We start from the raw sequence: 19108 nt of genomic DNA on the forward strand, positions 1-19108 counted from the left end.
TTCCCTCTCCTGTCAGCCTCAGGTCAGAGGTGACAGTGGGCCATCAGGAGGGAGAGCCAGCATGGTGGGCTGACAGGCACAGCCCGGTACCACCAGATGCTCTTTCCTCCCATCCCTGACAGCAAATGGGGGCCTTTCATCCTGGGGCTGGCTCCGACCCCCTCCGGGGGCCCTGCAGCCCCTGTCCCACTCAAACCAGACAGTAAATCCACAAGCAGGCCCAGGCACTCCTGGGCCAGGCTCATCACCCAATCACGTGCCAGCAGACTCACTACACAAATATGCCAACTTCTAAAAGTGGCACTTCTAGACTAGACACAGCCATGCCGCATATACCATTATGCAGCATTCATTCTCACGAGTTCACACATATCAAACTCGACCCTGCACTCCCCACGCATCAGGAATCTACCATGGCATACATATTCAACATTCATTCCTATGGGAGGGCAGGTTGCTCATCACACATACACAGAGAGCACACGCACTTTACACTGTACCACAGTGAAAAAGTGCGCAGAGGCCTAAAAATCACCAACCCCGGTTCCAACAACAGGCTGGGAAAAAGCAAAAAGTCTCGGGGTGAACCTGCCCAAAGGACCGGGTCCAACAGTAACACTTCACTTACGTGCCCAGGAATGACCTGGGTGCTGTAAAGGCACAGGGCTCATGCACCCAGCTAGAGGGGTGTCTGAGGTATGCCAGGGCAGTGTGTTTGTGGGCATGGTACACGGATGTGTGCCATGTCGACTCTTTGTTTAGTTTTGCACCAAGGCACTCCACCTGCACTGCAAAGGCAGTGTGTGGGTGTCTGGGTACAGGGCCCCTAAGGGTGGCACAATAAGTGCTGCAGCCCTTAGGGGTCTTCTCTGGTCACAATGCCCTGGGTACCTAGAGTACCATTTACCAGGGGCTGCCATGTGGCCAGAGATGCCAATTGAGTTTAGGCTTTAGTACAGTTTTTAGGGAAGGAACACAGGCCCTGGGTTCCTGATTGGCAGGGACCCAGGGCGCACCAAGGAAAAGTGCATCAGTTATCAGGCAAAAAGTGTGTGTGTGTGGGGGGATTACTGCAACAGAAACCCACTTCCTTACACTCTCTCTTTGGGAAATGGTTGCGCAAGTGCTGCCACACATCCCGTAGGAGGCTCGGGCCATCCTCTCCCAAGCAGTATCAGACCGGAGCGATTAAGCAAAGTTCTCAATTGCATATGGTTTAGACACAACCGACTCGCTGGGCAGAGTGATGTCTTCGACAGTGGCTGTAGGACGCCACGCCTGGCTGAGAGAATCTGACTTTTCAGGAGATGTCAAGGCTCCTCTCCTGGACATGCCCCTTAATGGTGCAATGATAGCCATCTCTTAGAGACGAGACAGACACTGCGCTGGAGAGCTTTAAGGACTCACGGGCTACAGCCCAGTCCTTGGACCTCTCAGCTGCCCACGTCATCCTCCGTCTGCCTTTTCCGGCTATGGAAGGAGCTTTCGACCGCGCCCGCCCTATCCCAGCCACTGAGCTGCACAAGATTCACAACCCCTGCGCGCACGTGGGACTGGTAGCCAGAGGTCCAGTCAAAACTCCCCTACCTGGCAGCTTTAGCCTCCTAGTCTCGCCCTCCAAGACCATGGGTGTCTAGTTGGTGGCAGGATCAGCCATCACATCCACCACTGACAAAATATTACATCAGACAGGTGGTTCCTCCAGACCATCTGGAGGGGTTACTCCCTCCCCTTTAAGACCATCCCTCCCTCCATGCCGCCATCCTACGACCGGCTGACAGAGGATCATTTACTTTTGCTCCAGGATGAAATCATGGCTCTCTTGGCCAAGGGAGCCATAGAGAGGGTTCCGGCCCCAGAAGTAGACTGTGGTTGCTATTTTCGCTACTTTTTGGTCCTGAAAAAGGACAATGGCCTTCGACCTATCCTGGAACTACGAGCCCTCAACTACTTCCTCAAAAAGGAGAAATTCATGATGCACACATTAGCTCAGGTCCTGTCTGCCCTAGGCACGGGAGACTGAATGGTCGTGTTGGACTTACAGGGCACCTATTTTCAAATCCACGTTCTGCCTGCCTGTTTTCGCTACCTCCGGTTTACAGTAGGCCATGAGCACTTTTAGTCCACCATGCTCCCCTTTGTCCTTACTAGGGCCCCAAGGTTCAGAGATGGTGGGGGTGGTTACAGCTCATCTGCACAGATCAAGGCTGCCAGTCTTCCCCCGATCTCGACAACTGGCAGCTGTAGGAGGCTCGCTTCGGGCATCTGTCTCCCACCTCCAGACTACAGCGAACCTCCTGCATTCGCTGGGGTTCACTATCCATGTTCTAAAGTCATGCCTGACTCCCTATCAGATGCTCCCTTTCATCAGAGCTGTTCTGGACACAGTGAAGTTTTGGGCCTAGTCTCCATAGTGGCGAGTCCAGCATATTTAGGCGAAGATGCAGATGCTTTAGCCTCTTTTCTGGATTTCGGTGATAATGATTCTGAGGCTGTTGGGTCTCATGGCACTTGCATCCTGCTAGTAACACATGCTAGATGGCCTATGCGGGCTCCTCAGTAGGACCTGATGTTCCAATGGATGCAGCATTAAGAGAATCTCTCCGACATTATCCTAATCTCTAAGGGAACTGCACAACACCTGCAGTGGTGGCTAACCAAGTGCGATTGGGTCAGAGGTAGACCCCTCTCCCTTCCCCAACCAGACCTCACAGTAGCGAGAAATGCGTTACTCCTGGGATACGGCTGCCATCTGGGAGAAGGGGGGAGATCAGAGGACTCTGGTCTCCGGCTGAATCTGGATTCTACATCAACATGCTGGAGCTCCGAGTGATCTGATGGACATTGAAAACCTTTCTACTCTCCATCAAGGGAAGGCTAGTTTAAGTGTTCACGGACAACTCCACCGCCATGTGGTACTGCAACAGGGTGGAGTGGGGGTCCTGGGCCCTTTGTCAAGAGGCATGGACACGGCTGGAACAGCAGGGTATTTCCTGGCAGGTTCCCTTAATGCCAGAGCAGACTAACTCAGCCGTCGATGCCTAGCAGATCACAAATGGTGTCTCCACCCGGAAAGTGGCGCAAGCTCTCTTTCCGCAGTGGGGAGAGCCTTGGTTTGCCTGTTTTCAAGGCGACTCTTGCTCAGACGCTTTTCATCTTGAGTGGGGCTCAGGCTGCCTGTGTGCCTTTCTGCCCAAACCATTCCTGCTCAGAGTTCTCAAGATTAGGAACAACTTGGCCCCATTCATCCATGTGACTCTGGACTGGGCACAGAGTCTGGTAACCGGAGCATTGATCCTCTGATCAGGCTGCCCCTTCAAGAGGATCTTCAGCTGAACTTGCCAACTATTCGCCTTCTTGCTTGGTGATTAAGCTGGGGCAGTTGATAGCTCTCGACCTTCCTCCTCAAGTTCATAATGTTATTTTGGCAGCCAGGCATCCCTCCACCAAAACTGTATACGCCTGCCAATGGAAGAAATATGTAATATATTGTGCAGAAAAGTCTATTGACCCTCTTTCTGCTCTTCTTTCTGATGTTTTGCTTTTTATTTTGACCCTTGCCCAGCAAGGATGTGCTCTGGGCACTCTGAAAGGGTACTTTTCTGCTATGTTTGCACTCCTGAGGCTGCGGGACCAGTCCTCTTTATTTAAGTCACCCATCTTGTGCATATGTTCCCACCTTCCCCTTTCATTATGCCTAAATGGGACCTGAATTTTGGTCTCACCTTCCTGATGTGCTCTCCTTTCGAGCCCCTGCATATATGTCCTTTCCTGCTGGTCACCATCAAAACAGCTTTTTTAGTGGCAATTACATCTGCAAGGAAGATTAGTAAGCTGCAGGCTTTAACGTCCAAGACTCTTTTCTTGACGATCTTCTCTGACAAGTTGAAGCTTCACACTAGGACAATGGTTCCCAAACTGTGCGCCCTGGTGTGCCCTCCATACTAGCCAGGGGCGCCGCGCTCCAAAGGTTTGAGATGTTCGAATTCAAGTCATAATAAATTGCCGGTAACATCTTAGAAATGTGAGTTATTTAGTAAAAGTATAAAAACTTTGTCCACTAGATGGCAGCAGAGAATTTTTTGAGAGTGCAGAACTGGATGCTTCTAATGGAGCTGGGTTACTCGTATTTCCTGCTTACGAAGCCAGCAACCAAGAGCTTCTGCATGGCAAGAGGTCACCCGTGGCTAACCCACAACCTCCGTGACAGTGACCATGGTAGCAGGCTCTATAGAACACAGGAAGGAAAAGCGATTTGTAATGCAGCTACCCTGTTTGCACCGACCGACAGCCTTTAAATTGATTGCCAAATTCCTCTCACTCGCCTTTAAATATATATATATATATGTATGGTATTGTTAATTGTTGTTGTTTTATATGAGTTGTGTTTGTACATATGTGATTGTATTTATGTTGCTATATATGTATTGTAAATATTAATGTGTTTTTTATGAAGTGTATCGCAACTTATGAAATAACACCTATCAAAATATATGAAAAGAATGAAGAATAAGTAAATGAAAAAAAACCCAAATAAAAATAATCGTTTGAAATAAAGAGAACAACTTTTCTTTATTCATATGTACATGTTCAATATTGTATGCATTTTGCATTATTCTGTGCATTGTTCTTTACTAAAAACTGGGGCCTAATTCATTATTGAAAATTAAATAATACAGATCTTGTGTTTAGCATTTCCTCTTACCCACTGCTACCCTAGAACATACTGGGCCCATTTGAAAAAATGTGTGTAGATGGAGCCTACACTGGATATAAGCAGCACCCTCCAAGCTCATACAGTTCCCAAAATACATTTGGAAGAGGAGACAAAAAGTGTATTCGTTTTTCCTGGAAGATTAGGGAATTACTCCAGAACTGAGCAAAACAGTTCTGTTTTTAAATTAAAAAGAAAGAAGTTATAAAGTACATCTTCCTAATGTAAATTAAGTCCTATTTCTTCTTATCAATACAAAAGATTCGACATGTATTGTGTGTGATAAATGTCCCAACTGAACTAGGCGTTTTCTACCATTCTACACTACAGGAGTACCCCATGACTGTTCGGCATGTCATGGGGTACATGACCCAACTTTATCCCAATTATTTTCAAGGAGAAAAGTGTAAGTACATCCACGGCTGGACTTGCATACATCCACCCTCAAAAGAATGTCACATAATAGGGAGCTGCGGCCAACGACCAGTAAGCCAAGGGAGCCATGGGCTGAAAAAGTTTGGGAACCACTGCACTAGGGTATCATTTCTCCCAGAAGTGGTAACGCCATTCCATTTGGAACAGTCTGTCACCTTGCCCACTTTCAATGCTCCTCTGCATCCCCTAAAGAAGAGGAACTACTCCACCATCTGGACCCAAAAAGAGCTCTTTCATTCTACCTTGACCAAACAAAAGAGTTCCGGGTGGATGGCCAACTCTTCGTGGGGTATGTTGGTACAAAGAAAGGTCAGGGGGTGCAGAAAAGGGCCATCTCATGATGGGTTGTTCTCTGCATCAAGATTTGCTATGCTCTGGTAAAGAAGCAGAATCCTGGAGGCTTAAGAGTTCATTCCACCGGAGCTAAAGCTGCTACCGCTGGGTTAGAATGTGTAGTCCCAAACCTGTCTTGTCAGGCAGCAACGTGGGCATTCCGTCACTTGTTTACCAAGCATTACTGTCCAGACAGTCCGTCCGCAGGGATGGTTATTTTGCCTGTTCGGTCCTGCAGGACTTTTTAGTCTGAAATTTGTCCGCAGTCCCTCCTTTGGGATGGTATTGCTTGAGTATCTGTTCAAAGGTAAGGAATCTACGGCTAGATGTCTCTATCGGAGGAACAAGTTACTTACTTTCAGTAACGCCTTATCTGGTAGAGACAATATCCAGCTGCAGATTTCTTAACCACTCGCCCATCCTCCCCACTGTGGACAGGTTTCTAGGGCCCTAGTTTTCAAATATCCCAATGTCCGTAAACTTCATGGCTCTGCGCTTCTAGTGTGGAAAGTTGTGAAAAGTGACAGTGTCCAGAGTTGACCCCTATATAGGTGAAGCGAATGACGCAGCGCGAGCCCGACCGACGCCCCCTACTATTGCGCAGGGGTGTTGTTCGAAGAAAAATCTTCAGGATCCAATCTGGCGCCTAGGGAATTCAGAGGTAAGGAATCTGGGGCTAGATATTGTCGCTACCAGATAAAGCGTTACAGGAGGTAAATAACTTGTTCGACAGGTGTTCAAACATTGTGTGCCCTGGAAATTTCACACTGACTGTCTTTGCATTTGCAGCGTACTGTTTACAGACGGTGACTGAGGATAACCCAGAGCTCTTGGAATGTTTAAACCCTCCTGCCTTGCATATGCTGGAATCAGCAATGTTGTGTTCCCAGAATACAATGGAGTATGTGCTTTTAAGGACGCTAGTAGCTGGTATGTGTTTAAATTTTTATTTGCTGAAAATCATTTTACTTTGCAGTAATAGACAGTTTTATAGAATGGGTAAGTGTGTCAGACCACATAGACAAGCCACTGTCCTGTTTTACTGCCAATATTAGGGCAAATATTTCCAACTGTAAAAACTAGTAAGTAAGCGATGTGCCGAGCTCTTAAGTCAGATTAAAGATGTTGACCGGTACATATAAGGAGGTGCCTTAATGTTTTTGCATCCTGATAAGAAGGGCCTTAAGATGAAAGCAAATCTTTCATTTCCAAGAATGTTGAATTACATGTACATGATAGGTTTTTTATAGCAGTCATTTATATGAAACTTTAGTTCATCCCTGCTTCTTTCCAATTTCTATACTACCATCCAACCTATGGTCCACTCACATATGGATGGTGCTGACACCTGCCTCGCTAGTCATCCTCCATCCAACGAAGCCACACTGAACTTATTACATGCATGCGGCCCGGAGGATTATTGCTCCAAGTATGAACACATTCATCGTGTGGACCTCCTATTAAGGAAATGTTTTTCAGTTCTTTTGTTTGCTGATTGATGGATGCAGATTAATGTCAAACAATGTTGAGCATACTCACCTGTGTGATATATCGTCTTCCGCAGAGTGTACTGTGTTGAAGTTAAAACTATCTACATACCGGCAACCATGGCAAGATGATATATAAAAAACAAAAGGTTTGTTTTTGTGTGATCAGTGTTATGACCGATTGCAACTTGCACAGTTTTGAATGGCCTATAGCTGAATGCCATATTTTCTTCATAATTGGAAAAGCTGAGATGAATGTCCATGTGATGATATTGTAGGATAAAACTGCATTTTTTTGTTTATAATTTCTTTATATTTTTTAAAACTTTATTAGATTATTCAAAGCATTGACTGTGTTTGTGTGGCACAGCATCTTTGCAAGTGCATATTAAAATAATCAAACAAGGTCATGAAAAGACAAGCTTTTGTCACAAAGTAACCCAGTTCAAAGTTATATTCTAAGATGCATACAGATTACCTAGTGTCTAAGTGCCAGTTGCAATGTTGGCATAGGTGTCCAGTGAGTCATTGCTGCAGATGAAGTGTTTAAGCCATCCTGACGCTCCTTGGGTGAGCCCCATCCTCCGCACAGGGCCACTCTTCGCAAAGCTAATGGGAGTGCCAAAAGTATCTAGCGCCTAACCAAGACTGGGACGTGCCTTCCAAATCCCAACCATGCAAACCATGGGAAGGGGAGGGATCAAGTCTGTTCTAAGGCAAGTGCAGTATATGATTCACTTTTTCCAGAATTCTGCTACCCTGGGTACCACCATGACAGCACGCCATCTTTTATTCTCATCCTACTTTGAGCAGCAAACATGTAATAGAATGCCTTCTCCACGTCCACATCCAAAAATGCAGCAGCCTCGATGTCTGCATGAAGCTGGTCCACTGACCCAAAGAAGAAATGCAAGTTGTATGCCGTCGACCTTCCTGGAATTAACCGAGCTTGGTCTGATAACACAATTCACAGCACATTTGGAATAAGCCAATTGGCTATAAATGAGATCTCTTATCATTTTACACCTATTGGGAGTTGAATCTGAATGAGTTTGTCCAGTGCACTCCCTGGTTCCCAAAACTGAAATATTGACTTAGAACACTTCAGACACAAACAGAAACATTTGTCTTGGCTGCCTGACTTCCTGGCCTGGTAACTACCTGGACAAATCGCTCAGATAGCGGCCTTCATTTGAATATGAAAGGAGAAGGGAAGAGAGTAAAAACCTGAAGGCTGTCTGCGTGACTCTTCGAGTGGGTTTCAGAGGTATATGAGGAGGCGCAAGTGAACCTGGCTTCTTGAAGCTCCGTGCTTGATATCCGCAGGGAAAAGCTATATTAACGCCTGCTAGCGAAGTGCAAATGCGCAGCTGAGAGGTGCTGGCACCTGACTGACCTCATTGAAAGCAGACTGTGCAGACCCCACTCCGTGCAGCTCTGTGTTCTCCAGCACATGAGTTTTTCAGCTTACTTCCAAGAAGCACTGTATTATTTTGCTGTGCCGTTTCTAGGTATCTGGTCATTAAAACACCAGCGATTTGTAGCAATGGTGATTTCATTTTTCTGCAGAATGCAAGGCAGGGGGGCAGTGTGTTTTCAGGTTAAATGGGGCTTATTGTCAAATGTGTGGGGCAGCCAGTCTGTAAAATGTTTGAAGGGCGAAATGCAGCTGTTGTTCCATGACGAGATAGCCATTGGGGAGTTACTATATGAAGACTGAAGTATTGAATGCGCTCCTAGCTGCTCCACTTAAACTAGTTTTAAGCGGCCAGAGATGCTGACTTGAGAGCTGGACATCCCGGTTCAAGTCTCTGTGGCGCATCATCCTGTCATTCTGGGCAAATCGCTTGATTTCTCTGATTGAAAAGTTACTGTATAAATGTGCTGCACGACTTAAAAGCAAAAAAGAGCCAGAACTTTCTTTAAAAAAAAAAAGTTCCTCTGTTAAGAGAAGCAGATGAGGAAACAAGCATTGGTAAATGCAGCAAAATATGCTGCTTCCAATCGAAATAGAGGAAAAGTAAGTGGTACGCACAGGAATCAATGAGAAGCCAGGAAAGAGAGGAGGCGGAATATAAGTCCCTTTAATTTTATATTAAAAACAATCGATTTCTCAAGCACAGCACAAGCACTGTACAGGCAAAACCTGAAGAAAGCTATATGACTTGACCTGCTCTGGCCGCATCGTAGCGCTTTTTTGTGTGACTTTTAGCCATGCTAAACAGTAATGTGCTGGTAGACGACATGGCTAAAAGACATTCATATTGACATGGCCAATAGCTCGGGCATTGCCAAGATCTGTTCGCTTTGCCAATGCGTGTTCGGTGTTGATGGGGTCTTGCAGAAAAAATGATGGAAGTCATGGTGAGAAACAGTTGAGGAGCTTTGAAGCGAGGATGTAGTATAACAGCCAGAGCTACCAGCTAGAACTAGGGAACTAGGTTAGAATCTATGGGTCGGCTGAAAAATTGGTGATTCTGGGCAAATCGTTTGCTTCCCCACTGCCTACGACAATGAATGTCATTGTGTAATGTAGCTGGTGAGCACTTGAAGCACTCCAAAATCATCGAATGGTGTTGGCACTATAGCAAGATGGAGCACGGAACAATTGCTCCAATATCACTAGATCCTGCAAATAAAAAAAGTTGCTCATAAACTGGGAGGATATGAGACTATGCGTATGTGATTTGAAAATGAATAGCTAAATATAAGTTAGATAAGACAAACAGATGATTGATAAAAGATTGATGATAAAAGGTAGATAAGATAGATGAAAGCGATCTGGCCTGGGAAGAGGGTCCAAATAGTGCGTTCCCAGACAAGCTTAAAACAGGAGGATATGGGACTGGGTGTTCTGCACCTGGAGAGATATTATCAAGCAGCCCATCTGTGTTATAGGGTTGAATGGTATAGGCCTGCATCGGAGAAACACTGGTGCCATATTGACCATCCATGTGTAGAAAGTGCCCTAGCTACTTAAACGGCACCGACCAGCCGTGGTTCACATCTCACCGGTCCTCCAGGGCCACGTTGAGCGGGAGGCCAAAGTGCAAGAGCCCTGCTACCCGTCTACTCCCATGTCCTCCTTGACTCCTCTTATAGGTCACCCGGAGTTCCCCCTGGCCAGGGAGGGAGATGCATACATCAAATGGCAGTAAGCCAACTGCAAGAGTATTGGTGACCTTTGATGCGGAAGGGATAATGGATTTTCCTAAAATCTCCGGCTATGGCTTGCCTAGAGAGGCCTACTGGCAACACCATGCCTTGCGGCTCTGGGTCACGCAACCCCATATTCACCCACATGCCAGCTAATGAAATTTGAGAAGTGGCTCATAACCCGACAATCAGACAAATGCCTGCTTTCAGACATATACTCCTTCCTTTTTACATCTGCACAACAATCCAAATCTCCGGTGCAACGCAGGTGTAAGTCAGAGTGCGAATTCTCCTCCAAGGAATGGCAAGACATTATACATAGAGGTGGGGCCTCCTCTTGTAGCACCGCCGGGAAATAAATGTTTCTCAAAATAGCACAGAACTAGCAATCCACTCAAGCTAGGTGGCACGCTGGACGCCTGGGGTGACGCATACTGCTGGTGCCAGGAGTGCACTTTCTTGCACGTGTTGTAGCACTGCCGAAGATGCAACCCTTTTGGGAGACTATATTGCCTGGCATAAGCGCCACTTATAACACAGATAGCCAGGTTCCCGAGCTACATCCATCTGGGGCTCCCGAACGCCTTAACTTATCCTATCAGGTCGTGTCAGGGAGGGCCATTACCCTTGCATTTGGGGCTGCTAAGCAGATGCTGCTTTCTGAATGGGGAACTGACTGGGCCCCGACTAGACTGGATGGTTACATAAGTTGTAGAAAGTAGTTTGCATGGAGAAACTAACTGCATGCATCACACACACACACACCCACCCACTCCACCCTTTAAAAAAAACATGGGGCTCCACTATAGAATTTCTATCATATTCATACTTCCGGGTACTCTGACTCACCGGACGCCCCCAACGTGGTGATGGCATACTTCTCTCCCCTGACCACTTGCTCCCACTAGCTGCCTAGGTTTTCTCTGGGTCCCTTTCTTCTTTTACATTCACTATTTTTCTCTGCTCTGTTTTTTCTTTGACTTTCTTTATTATGATTTTTCCCCACCGGCTAATGGATGTACGTGGTGGGTAATGTTCTCTTTGCAAAATCAATAAAAGATTTAAACTATAAAATGGCACCTACTTAAGTGAAGCAGTAATTGGTCGCTGCTCTCGGCAAAGGCTAAAGATGGAAAGAGGCATGACGCATGATTGCAATGGGCAAAGTCAGAGAAAGAATAATGGAGCGACATGGGAGCCAGCAAATGGCAGGCCTATGGGCGGCTGAAGCTCACAATGTACATACAACTGGTCTCTTCATTTAGAGCCGAGGCCTAAAAATTGACTAGGTCAGTCGATCTTGCAATGATCTCTGCATTTTGATGTTTGTTGCCTGTGATACTTCTAGTCAGTCGTATAGCTCAGTGGATTGAGTGCCTGCAGCAGGCATGTGTTTGTAGTAAGTATGAATCGCTCTAAGGCGTTCCTTTCTCTTCATGGGAGGTGAACAAAATTAGTACCATACTTTTTGGGGGCGTGGCTTTGCCGACTGGAAGATGGCTGCACTTTTAGTGGGCTCTGCTGGCCGAGTGCTAAATCCGGCATCATCTGGGGGCTGAGAGGCTCCAGGTAGGCCTTGGAGTAGCAACGCAGTCCCTGCTATCCTTGGGTGGCCACAAGATCCGAAAAAGCCGGCAGCCGGATGTCTGTGCGGGGGTGACACTGTGGGCATGTGAGTGGCAATCGCCTGCGTGCACACGGTGCGGGACGGCGAGGGGGGCGCAGCTTGAGCCAGAAGTGGCAGAGCTTTGCAGGCGGCTGCCCATCTGTGGGCTCCATGCTTGTAGTGCGGCCTGCTGCGGTGGAGAATATTTCCTGACCCTGCGGACACAGACCTGAATGCAGCACACTAGCGGAAAGGCATTTATGTGCGGCGGAGATCAGCCTGTGGCCTTCAAGGTGGGATCAAGCTGGGGCCTGTAGTGGAGTGACAGCTCAGATTTGCTATAGGAATGGTAGCTGCTTGGCAGCACGATGAGCGAGGTGGACGGATCACCCTGACCAACTGTGGGGAGATTACACTGGCCAGCCAAATTGTGGCCTAAATCTTGCAGGAGGAGTCAAAGATCCGGTGCCACTGTGTCCCCTCCACTGTGGCCCGCAAGCTGCTTTCCCGTGCGGGCTAGGCAGCCAGGTGTTGGACTGAATATTGAGGGCACACTCGCTGGGTCCAGAAGCAGTGACAATGGTGGGATGGTGCTCCTTGCCACCTTGTATAAAGACGCTGCTTGAACAATCGCTATCGCTAGTGTCCAGTAGTCTACTAGCCGATTTGGGAAGGACCCCGTGTCTGTATGTGTGCTGCGGTGTTGCTGTTGATCTACCCAAGCCCCCCTCCTAACCCTTGGAGGAGCAGGTTATGTGGGACTACACACCTGCCCCCTGCCCCCACCCCCTTCACAGTCCCAAAATCGGAGTCATAGGGTCCAGACTCCAAAAACACCCTAGCTGCTATCACTACACTTGCCCCACGCAGGGGAGAGAGAGCAGTGAGGATCACAGTACCACCTGGATGTCTGGTGATATACGCTAGGCTGGTGTGTGGCTATTTATCCCCTTGCCGGTGGCTGCCAGGACTCCCCTAGTCATACCTTGCAGTACACCATCTGCCATAATGGGTAAATCGGATGCCAAACAACCCAAACTTTAATTTGAGGTCAGGCGCTGTGCCTGACTGTGGGATCTGGCCCTGAGGAACAGATCACACAGACTGAGAAAACAAGAACGTGTGACAATGGCATTTACTCACTCCTACTGGAGGTCAAAACCAATCTGAAGACTATCAACTCTAGGCTGGTCCATCTTCCTGCCTGCCTGGACCAAGTAAAGCAGCCGGTCGACACACGTGATGCCAGATTCACTGAAACCAGACTATCTCTGTCCAAATCTACCCAACAGTTGGAGGAGGGCCGCACTAGTGACCATTATTATTGGTATCTGCGACCTTGACACCCTGGAGTGACCCTATCTGTTGAAACCAGAGTTTGGCTGGCTGGTGGACCATGCCTCCTTGTTTCTACTGTGTGCCCTAAGATGGCCGGACACTTGCTGAAATGGGATCATATATTTCCCCAGTTCCCCTATGTATATACTGCTCAGCCAACCTGGTCCAAGTGCCACGGTTGTCCGCCTGGTGAGGCCATGTGCCAATAGGATAATTCCAGAAAGTACTCTTTATGATTATAGACCGGGGCAATTTGGGGTGGGTGGGTACATTGACTCAACTTGTTTGGGCGGTGGATGGGAACATGCTGGGAGTTTTCTGACAGTTTGTAGCGAGGATGGGTTCAGGCTCTGGGTGGTGGCGGGGAGGGCGGGGAGTATCTTGCCATTTATGCTGGGTCTTTTTGAGTTGCATGTTATTTCGTTAATATTACACAGTTGTCTCTTCCGGCCTCTCGCACCACCTGCACACTAGCGTAACACCACACACAGTCACGCACTGCATGTACTATGGCACAACGGGATGACTGCATTAACTTCCTGACGTCATGTCCAGTGTCAAATATTTAATGTGGAACGTACAGGATCTCCATGACCACTGCAAATCCCACCTAGTACACGCATATCTTGTCCGACAGGGAATCGATGTGTTTCCTACAGGAGACGCATCTGACAACTAGTATGACATCCCGCCTCCGGGCTCGGTGGTGTGGTGAGTCCTACTCCTCGATCTACTCTAACAACGGCAGAGGCATATCGATCTTACTCAAGAGGGGGCTGCCATTGCACACTACACACTCGCTTATTGACAAGGATGGACGATATGTCATCCTGGTGGGCACACTGTACAAACTACCCATGATTATTGTGGCCATATAGGGCACAAACTCCGACGATACAGACTTTTTAAAATAGAATTTGGAGACAAGTGGGGGCCTACAGCCCAAGGACAATGGAATACTGTATGTGCTACATGCCACATTCCCTGCCCCCCCGCGTCCACGGCACTAGAATAAATTCACACAACCGCATTGCAGCACAAACTCCTCACCTGCCTCTTTTCACTCACTATGACTGCTTCCCTCTGACCGTCACTAATGAGACCGACACACTTGTCCCTGCAGTTTCCAGTGCTCAGGTCGCCTCTTTGCGATGACCCTCTTTCGGGTTGCAATATCTTGCAGCTGTCCTTGATGTTTACTGTATGGCCTGGAATAGTGGGCAGGCCAACATTTGCTGTAGTCATTTTACTGGAAATTGTGATGTGTGCAGAATGTATATAGTTTACTTTAGTACCTGTGGAAACCATGTATTGAGACGCTGTGCTGTTGCCCAAGAATGACCCAGTTGGGAGTATTCTTCCTGAATTTCAAAAGTATAAATAAAGCTTTTAGGAAGCCCCCCCAAAAAATAAGTATCATAATTGTACTAGGTAATTTTGGCAACACTCGTTAAAGGGGAATTGACACATTTCATATTGTTTTAAGATCTCCATCAAATAGTACATTTTATTTTGGATTTCTTGTTCATGATTCCCGTAGTTACACAAAGGAGTAAAGGCACATCAGCTGCGGGAACTTGGGTGCTTATCTGCCTGAGGAACACTTACCATCTACCCAGGCAATGCTGAAACATATTGACAAAGCCAATAGCTCTTGCATAACCGTGACCAATTGGCGTTGCCAGTGCTCGTTTCATTATGTGGTGATGTTTGATTTCGTATTAATTTTATACCATGCCTAATTATGAATTTATATATTTGTTTAGAAAGGTGTGCAAGTCAAAATAGATCATTTTATTGATTGGATCTCAGTGGTAGGTGGGTGGGATGGGGGCTTTTCATAAGGCAATACAGCTGTAAGTTTCGAAAAGCAAATTTCTTGCTGCTCTGAAAGTTTTTTTTTTTTTGTGCAGGTTATGTAGTCTAAATATTTGTTTTCTAGGAGATTATGAAGTGGCAGAGGTAAATAATTTTTATCAACCCACATCTGCTATGCTTTTTCTTAGGTACAGCTTGGAATATAAAGGATAAGATACCTTCATCTAGCCAGGCGGACACTGTGAATGCCATTTTGAGGATTTTCTCAGAAACTTTGCAAATTGATGCAGGAGAAATCATAATTCAGATGAAAGAAACTGAAGTGCAAAGATTGAGAGACACCGCTGCAGAGATTGAAACTGAGGAAGCAATTGCTGGCTTAGAAGATGCTGCCTTAGATGAAGAGGTGATGGAGGAAGCTCCCCAGAAGTCAAAAGTGAATAAAAAGCACATGGATATTTCAGACTTTCTTCCAGTAAGTAAAGCAGACAAATAACTGTGTCCTGGTGACATGAATGTCAAAAGTAATTTAATTTAAACACTATGGTCATATAGGCTTGCAATACCCCTGCAAGCAGCGTTGTACACTAATTCCTATATGTATTCACAAAGACCGCCCAGAGCACTCATTTTAAAATGCAAGGCCAAACTTCCCTCGTTTAAAAAGCAGCCATATCTGACGCTGTGCCTGGGTGTCCCGCTTCACTTGGGAGATATACAATGTTCGATAGTTTAATTTCACCAAGGCGCAGGGTAATTAGATGAAGTCACTAAACAATAATTTACATCTGAGTTCTGTCAAGAGTTCACTAGGGGACATCGGAGCTGATGTTGCCTTGAGGATGTCATAATTGAAATAAACAAGGGCCTGAGTGAGAAGACAGCTGCTGTCTGTCATCACATTGTCAAACTATAGAACACTGAGGACTTCTGTCAATGGAGCAATGTGCCACTGATAGAACTCTTGAGGGAGAGCTGTCACATGGAAACTTGTGTCCGTTTGGGGCATCCTCTTGTTCCAGTTAGAACCGAATTGTAACTCTTGGTAGTTGATATTGCCCACCATTCACCTGGCCAGCCTAATTTTTCAGGCTCTCCTCTTTCATACAAAGGATCCACAAAATGACCGCTCTAAGGCCAAATTAGTTAACTCAGTGTGGCCAGGAAGGCAGGCTGAAGTCTGATATCAAGGGGAAGAGTTTATCCTGGCTTATTGCCCAGAACAAGAAAGCCAAAAAAGGATGCCAGGAAACTAAACGGCTATTGCGGGCCGTATTGATCAGTTATCCCATCTTATAAAGGATATTACTGCATGTGGACATTAGAAGACTGATCACAAGTATTTCAGCAATCCTGGACTTGTGAAATCCATTTTACTCACTGTGGCTTGTGCCGACATGACACTCCTGACTGAATTAGAAGCTGGGGATTTGCTTGTTGAGTTGCAGGTGTTTAGTGAATGCTGAGCTCTGGTCTCTCCTGCTTGGTGTGGAAGTTCCTTCAGTTATGTTATTTTCTGAGATTATTTTATTTAGTGCCTTATGCCAGACCATCTCTTCAATAGAACAATTCCCTCCATCTCATGAAGTAATGATGCTGGTAAGTGGTGTGCTAACAAAAAAATGATTCTCCACGGGTCTCTCCCAGTGATGAATTGAGAGCCTGATGATTAAGCATGCTGCACTACGGTGGGGAGGGTTAACTTCCTGTGATTACATGTTCACCACTCAACTATGGGGCTACATGTACCTGAGATGCATAACCTGACCTGGACATGCTTTTAAGTTTCTTTTTATTTTATTATTACAGCATTTCTTTTGTATTTCATAAGCACTTAGGAAGGGTATACAGTGGTTGACTTTTCATCTGCCTCCCTCTAAGTTTTAAATTGCGCTAATGAAGCAGTAATGTATTGAGTTTATGCGTGTTTTTTATTACTGTCGCTTTTCCTTGAGGGAGGTCTGGAGAGAAGTTGCAGAATTGAGGTTGGCGTCTTGGGTAGGGGTTAAAGCTCACATGGAGAGGATTACATGTTCCCTGTAAATGTTTCACATGATGTATATTGACTTGCTGCTTCCACTTCATTGTATTGAATATATATATATTTGGGATCCATATTCCTCTCTAAGGAACTGTTAATATTGTTTAGATGCCAGCCCTACTGATGTTTATCCATGAACGTAAGGTCATTAGTTGCTTAATCATAAGAGAGCACATACTTTCTAAGGCAAGAGAAGGTACAAATTCCAAGGTTTCTGGAACCATATTTAACTGCAAGGAAACATGTTAAACTGAGAAGGCTGCAGTGTTATCAACTCCCACTCCTCCACTGTATCTCTATTCTCTTGAAGTAAAACTGCTTTTGATGATGCCCTCCCACAGAGCAGGTGTTCAATAGGAGGAGGGTGTTCTTTTTGTGAACGCTGTGTACCTTCCTAATGTTTAGGGCCCCGCAGATGATGATTGCTCAGGAAGCTATTATGTGTGTCACTAAAGTTTGAAGTGGCCTAATGATTTCATTTGTGCTTTCCACTCTGCCCTGAATGAATCGCGTCCACTGACTGCCTGATTCCCAATGCCCAGAGCCATTGGCTTAAACATGAATGAATCACCTAGAGACTGATTAATCCATGCTGTTTTATTCCACTATTTAGTAGACCAGCTACAAGATCGATAGTGTATCCCTGATCATCCAAACTCACTAATAGCATATTGAAAATCCAGTATGGTGCCTCTTTCTGTCTGATAACTCAAACTCTTGTTGGATATAGTTGTGGCAGTTCCATGCATCAGATCAGGTTTGTCAGTAAAGAACACCCTAATCTCTCCTTTAAAAAAAAAAAAAAAAAGATTGATATAGGGACTAGATCTCTTTATTTACGAGGCCTTCAAATTGTGGATCCATTCCACATGTCTCTTGACAGACATGGGGATAATGAGGTCACTTGAATGGGAACTGACCCTGCATTTGTTAAATAATGATGTTTAAATAAAAAAAATTAAAAGGTTTACCCTGCTTGAAGAACTCGTGTAGATTGCGTCATTATTTCAGCAGATATGGGTTGGCCACTCTGTGCAACATACTTTCAAAACATTCAATTCCGTAGTTTACCATGCTCAGTTTTGATAAAGGAAATGCCATTGGGGCCCACAACTGGAGTAGTCCTACTCTCCAGAGAAGAGGGATTTCAGACTGCCTGTATACGAACACTGTACTCAACACCCTCATAATATTTGGGAGGACGAGAGAAACATCACGTTTTTTACAGTGTATTGGAAGAAAGAGCCTCCACGTTGCACAAGAACTCTTGCGAGGAAGAAGTATTTGGGCTAAGACTCAACAGATTCAGTGGTCTAGATGCTCTGCTTTTATCAAGGCAGGAGTCTCCAGCAGATGGTTCACATAGAAGAAGGTTATTCTTCTAACCTCAGCAGAGGCAAAGGAGTCCTAGTGCTTTACCTTTTTCCCCACAGCCTTTAATGTTGCATTCTCCACTGATCCACTGATGCATGGATCCTCTCCTTAATCAAAACTGTTAATAGTTTACAGTTCCCACATCTGCCTCATCCAGGCAACATCTTGACACAGTCACGGTTCCGAGGAGGTCAAGATGCTTGTTATTGATAGGAGCATCTCTTCTTTATTAGAACAAGGACAGTGGACTTTACTCCTTTTCGGATCTCAGTAGACTAAACTGTTGCCCTTCCCTGCTGAAGTTAAACATTCTGATCATTCTGGCATCTGTCTGAAAACAATCAACATCTATCTTTAGTGTGTCTGAAGGATGCTTACTTTATATGTTCATTTGCAAAAACACTTCTATCATTATTTGAACAGAGCATTCTAGAAGGAAGAACGTGCAGCGCAGACTTCACTCTCTGGACTCCACAACCAATTTTGCAGACTTGGTAAACTACTCTAAAGTATGCTCTGGTCTTCTAGAGTGTAGTAGGTCAATCCTGGATTTGAATCTGACAATGGTCTTCCCTTCTCCTGAGAAATCCTATCAGTTAGATTGTGAAAAACATGTTCTAGAGGCTTCTGTAGTGACATGCATTCTGCATTTGAAAGAGTTCGGTGGAGGTGGGACATACCCCCTGCCAACTTCACGTGCGGTTTGGGAAAGCCTATCTAGCAGAAGCCCTGAGATCAGTGTCTCATTGATTTGCCCTAGACTATTACCACAGTCGTCACCTGGCCTTGCCTAGTGCCAATTGTGG

General features: G+C 45.9%; 1 protein-coding gene across 3 annotated transcripts in view; it reads left to right on the forward strand.

The window, feature by feature from the left end:
* Window positions 1–19108, forward strand: part of HEATR3 (HEAT repeat containing 3) — a 191783-nt gene that overhangs the window by 65081 nt on the left and 107594 nt on the right. For 2 of the 3 annotated variants that reach the window (XM_078671369.1, XM_078671371.1), the window contains exons 6-7: window positions 6272–6412; window positions 15076–15362. In XM_078671369.1, the coding sequence (XP_078527495.1) occupies window positions 6272–6412; window positions 15076–15362 (428 nt within the window). The remainder of the gene's footprint in view (window positions 1–6271; window positions 6413–15075; window positions 15363–19108) is intronic. The other variant, XM_078671370.1, reaches the window with a different exon arrangement.

Source organism: Lissotriton helveticus, chromosome 12 (assembly GCF_964261635.1).
Source record: "Lissotriton helveticus chromosome 12, aLisHel1.1, whole genome shotgun sequence".
Taxonomy (NCBI): Eukaryota; Metazoa; Chordata; class Amphibia; order Caudata; family Salamandridae; genus Lissotriton; species Lissotriton helveticus.